General features: G+C 66.1%; 1 protein-coding gene across 9 annotated transcripts in view; it reads left to right on the top strand.

Moving 5' to 3' along the window:
• MAP2K5 (mitogen-activated protein kinase kinase 5) overlaps window positions 1–3,693 on the top strand; it is a 332,934-nt gene extending 329,241 nt beyond the window's left edge. For all 9 annotated transcript variants that reach the window (XM_014589750.1, XM_014589747.1, XM_014589744.1 and 6 more), the window contains one exon: window positions 3,262–3,693. In XM_014589750.1, coding sequence (XP_014445236.1) covers window positions 3,262–3,366 — 105 coding nt within the window. In that variant the 3' untranslated portion in view covers window positions 3,367–3,693. The remainder of the gene's footprint in view (window positions 1–3,261) is intronic.
• Window positions 3,694–4,103: the final 410 nt, after the last annotated feature.

The following is a 4,103-nucleotide window of genomic DNA, read 5'->3' as shown; positions in this document are numbered from 1 at the left end:
CCCGGCCGGGCACCGCCCTGCCAGGTGCAGCAGACATGGCTGCTAGCACGTCCTGCTTGGGGGGCAGGTCAGGTCTGGGCAGTGGCCCGGGTGGGAGACACCCTGAGGAGCAGCATGCCGGGCCCCGGCTCAGAGGGACACAGTGCCACGCTGCCGTTGTTCCTTGTCTCCAGTGGGGCTGCGAGAGCTCGTCCACGGGCAGGCTTCTTCCAGGTGGGGGGGGGGACTGGGAGGGGGTTGCCTTGCGCCTGCAGAGAGCAGGGACCCCCTGCAGGGGCGGAGTCCTCCCTGGCCCCTGTGAGCAGCCTGGAGGTCAGCTGCCTGATTGCAGGCACAGGAAAGCACATGGCCTGGGGTGGCATGGGAGTCCGGAGGCACGAACTACAGGCCCAGCCCAGCCACACGCCTGGGTGCCCGGGCAAGGCCCCGCCCTGAGCTCGGCTTCTGCTGTCCTAGAGTGAGGTGAGGGCCAGCAGGAGCAGGATGGTGCCTTGGGCAGGTGGCTGTCCCCCGCGCTCAGCGCAAGACAGGTGTGGTTCTTGTGGTCGCGTCCACGTCAGGGCGCCTGCCCAGCAAGGACTCCCAGAGCACCTGGCTGCACCCGCATCCACAGAGACCGTGCAGCCGTCCCGGAACTCGGGCCCCCTGGCGTGTATGTGTGTGTGTGTGTGTGTTACACTCATGAGGGGTGCCGCCTGTGTGTGTCCCAGCTGTGGGGAAGGACAGCCCACGTGCAGCCCCGACAGTGCCCGAGTGGAAAGCAGAGACCTGAGCTGAGCCCTGCCTCTTGCCCAGCCACCTCCCTCTCAGGGCCTCAGTGTCCTCTTCCATAAAACGGGGCGGTGGTCTCCCTCCCTGCCTCCAACACAGGGCTGCTTGGAGCAGGGAAGAAAGGGTGACCTCCCCATGTCTAAGGGACAGCATCAGCAGAAGTCGGGGTCCGGACGGCCGGGCTCTCGGCCTGCATCCCCCATCCATCTGTGGCCAGGCAGGAGTAGAGCTAGGGAGATGGCAGCCTGGCCTCGGCTCTGCGATCTCCCTGGCTCTGCCAGCTCAGGTCCGGGAGGGCCCAGGGCAGTGGATTCAGGTTAGAGAGGCCTGTGCTCAGCCCAGCTCTGGGCACCCTGGCAGCTCGCAGTGCCCTGCAGCTTCGTCCCTTCGTCCCTCACCTGCAGGGGTGCAGGCCAGTGCCTGCCCATACGAGGAGCCAGCGTGATGGGTTGTAGTCACAGAACCAAGCCCGGCCTGCGGGGAGGGGTATGGGGATGCTGCCTGCACCAGGTAGAGCTGTCCCCAGGTCCCCCCACCACTGCACTTCCTGCTCTCACTCCCGCAGACCCTCTAGTCACGTGGCGCCTTCTCCCCCCTTTCCCTCTCAGGCACTGCCCCACACCCATCAGCAGTGACTGGGGACAAAGACAGTGGTGGGGCCGCTCCCAGGCAGGGCAGTTTAAAGCGTTAGGGATGCGCCCCGTGCTTCCTAGGTGACTTGTGACCTGCCAGAGCTGCTGGTCCCCTCAGCCACAGGCCGGAGCAGCAAAAGAGGCAGAGTGAGGAGGTGCAGCCCTGGCCCTCTCCTGCCGTTTGCCTCCCTGCAGGGCGGCCCTTCCTGGCACCGGAGGAATGCCTCGCTCTCCTCCTGCAGTTCCGCTCTGCTTGCTCTGGAACAGATGACAACAGAGATGGAGCATATGGGCCCCAAAGTCACCCGGCATTCTGGGAAAGTGACACTGTTACCCCAGGCTCGGGGGAGGGTGGCGGCTCCTGAGCAGAGCTTCTCCCTTTGTTCTTCAAAAGGGCACAAGGTCGCCCCTCCTGGCCTCCTGGAAAGGGACGCCCCAGACCCTTTATCTAGGAGGGGCTGGGCACGGATGGGAAGCCAGGAGAGTCCCTCCTGGTTCTGCCGCTGCAGCCCTGCCCAGGCCTGTGCCCCAGGACAGCCCCCAACACCTGGCCGCCCTCTTCCCTTCCCCACGGTCCCCGCTCCCTTGAGGCCCTTCGAGTATGTGGGGCCCCCCCTCAAGTGTGACAGTGATACTGGTGAGTCCCATCCTGGGCGCGGGGCCCCTCTCAAGCCGAGTCCCCTGCCCCCACATCCCTCAGCGTTGGGTGCCTGAGAGGCCCTGCAGGCAGCCTTCATCTTCCTGGGCAGGAAGGCCAGGTGAGGGACATGGTGTCAACCCAGGCTAGGAGGCCTGGGTGGTCTCCTCCTGCCTCTCCCCAGAGACACCTTGGGTCCTGCGGATGCTGGGGTCGGACTCCGGGCCCACCTCCCTCCTGACCATGATGGGAAATGCCGTGATGAGCTCATGGCAAGGCAGAGTGCTGCTTCCAGCAGGTTCCCAGGGGCCAGCGTGCCCCAGGTCACAGGTCAAGGCGGGGTGCACTGAGAAAGCAGCCCTGATAGCCCAGCACAGGCCAGTGGAGATGAGGGGACCCAAGAGGGACTCAGAAAGCTGAAGGGAGCAAGAAAACCACAGAGCAGGGAGGGAGAAGGTGGGAGCCCACGCACCCCCGCCCTCCCGTTCCCATGCAGACTGCAGCGTGTGTGGCAGGAGCAGAGGGAGCGAGTGCTTCTCACCTGTGGCTGCGGCCCCTGCGCTTCGGCCATCTCTGGGACCTCTCGGCAGGTGCTGAGGACAGCAGAGGAGGGGACTGGCTAAATATAACTCGGCCTACCCGTGGGCTAAGCAGGTTGGACGCTGAGACAGGGCATGTGTGGCTGGCTCCTCCCTGAACGCCCCCGGGCGCTCCGGCCACTCAAGGCCAGCCTCTGTCTGCAGCCCCTCCTCCCGCTAGGTTGTGCTCCCCTTGCTCTGCAGACAAAGGGGAAACAGGGACCCCAGAGTGCCTGACGAGATGGGGTTTTGGTTTCTGGGAGCCCTGGACTGCAAAGCCGGCCATTCTGGTGGTACTTGGCTGGCGTGGTGCTGGACTGAGGAGAGGCTGGCTGGGCAGGTGCCGTGGCAGGCCCACCCGGAAGGAGCTCGCAGGCCGGAGGGGTTCAGGTGAAGGGAACTGCATGGCGGAGTCAGGTGTGCGGCAGGTGCTCCAGACCCCGCCGTCTCGTCTCTCTCCCACCCCACCTACTGCAGCCGCGGCCTGGAGCCACCTCGGGCCTCTGTTCCCTAGGCTGTGACCTGGGGGGCTCTGCCCCCCTTGCCTCACAGGTTATTGGGAAAGAGGTGAGAGCAAGCCGGCCAGAGGCTGGGGGACGGCGGGGCAGGCGGGCTCCAGTCACAGCTGCTCCTCTTCCCGCAGGGCCACCCGTTCATCGTGCAGTTCAATGACGGGAATGCTGCCGTGGTGTCCATGTGGGTGTGCAGGGCGCTGGAGGAGAGGCGCAGCCAGCAGGGACCCCCGTGAGGCCCAGCGCGCCTGGCCCAGGACCGCTCACCGAGGGGAACAGCCCACCTGCCGCCCCTCATCGCCCCTGCTCCAGAAGAGCTTTGCTGCGCCCCAGCTTTCCTGCGCCCACTTTCCACGCTGGGCAGTGGCCTTGCCCAGGGACCCCCGCGTGGCTGACCCTGCCGGGCACCCCCTCGCCCACTCCAGTCTGGAGGCACCGACGGGCAGGTGGGTGATGTCCAGGCACGAGAATGCAGCCTGTGGCCCCTGCCCCGTGTCCCTAACATTTCTCCGTAAAAGGTCAGGCCCTGTCGGCACCGCTGATGGGAATAAAGTGTTACTGCCTCGTGACTGTCTGCTGCTTGGTGCTGTGCCCTGCCCCGGAGCTGGGGCCGGACGGTGGGTGTGACCGGCCCGTTCCCACCTGTGCCCAGGCCCCCTCAGCCCAGCCACCTGATAGGCAGGAACAGGCACGGGCAGGATAGAACCAAGTCCTGAGCAAGGACCAGCCCCAATCTCCAGCCCCCATGGTGGGCTCCATGCCCCACACAGGCCAGGCCCAGCCATCCGACAGGTTGGGAGGAAGCCTGGCGACCCAGTGGCCCTTCCTCCGTCCCCTTGCCCGGTCTCCAGCTCCCTACACCTCACCCCTCGCTCTCTTTAGCCTCCCTGGCCTCCGGTTCACAGCCACCCACCGGTAAGTGTGGCCACCCGTTACAGACGGGAGCCGGGGGCCCCGCTCAGGCCTGCCCCGC

Source organism: Tupaia chinensis, unplaced genomic scaffold (genome assembly GCF_000334495.1).
Source record: "Tupaia chinensis unplaced genomic scaffold, TupChi_1.0 Scaffold000377_2, whole genome shotgun sequence".
Taxonomy (NCBI): domain Eukaryota; kingdom Metazoa; phylum Chordata; class Mammalia; order Scandentia; family Tupaiidae; genus Tupaia; species Tupaia belangeri.
This window is presented reverse-complemented; position numbering and strand designations above follow the sequence as displayed.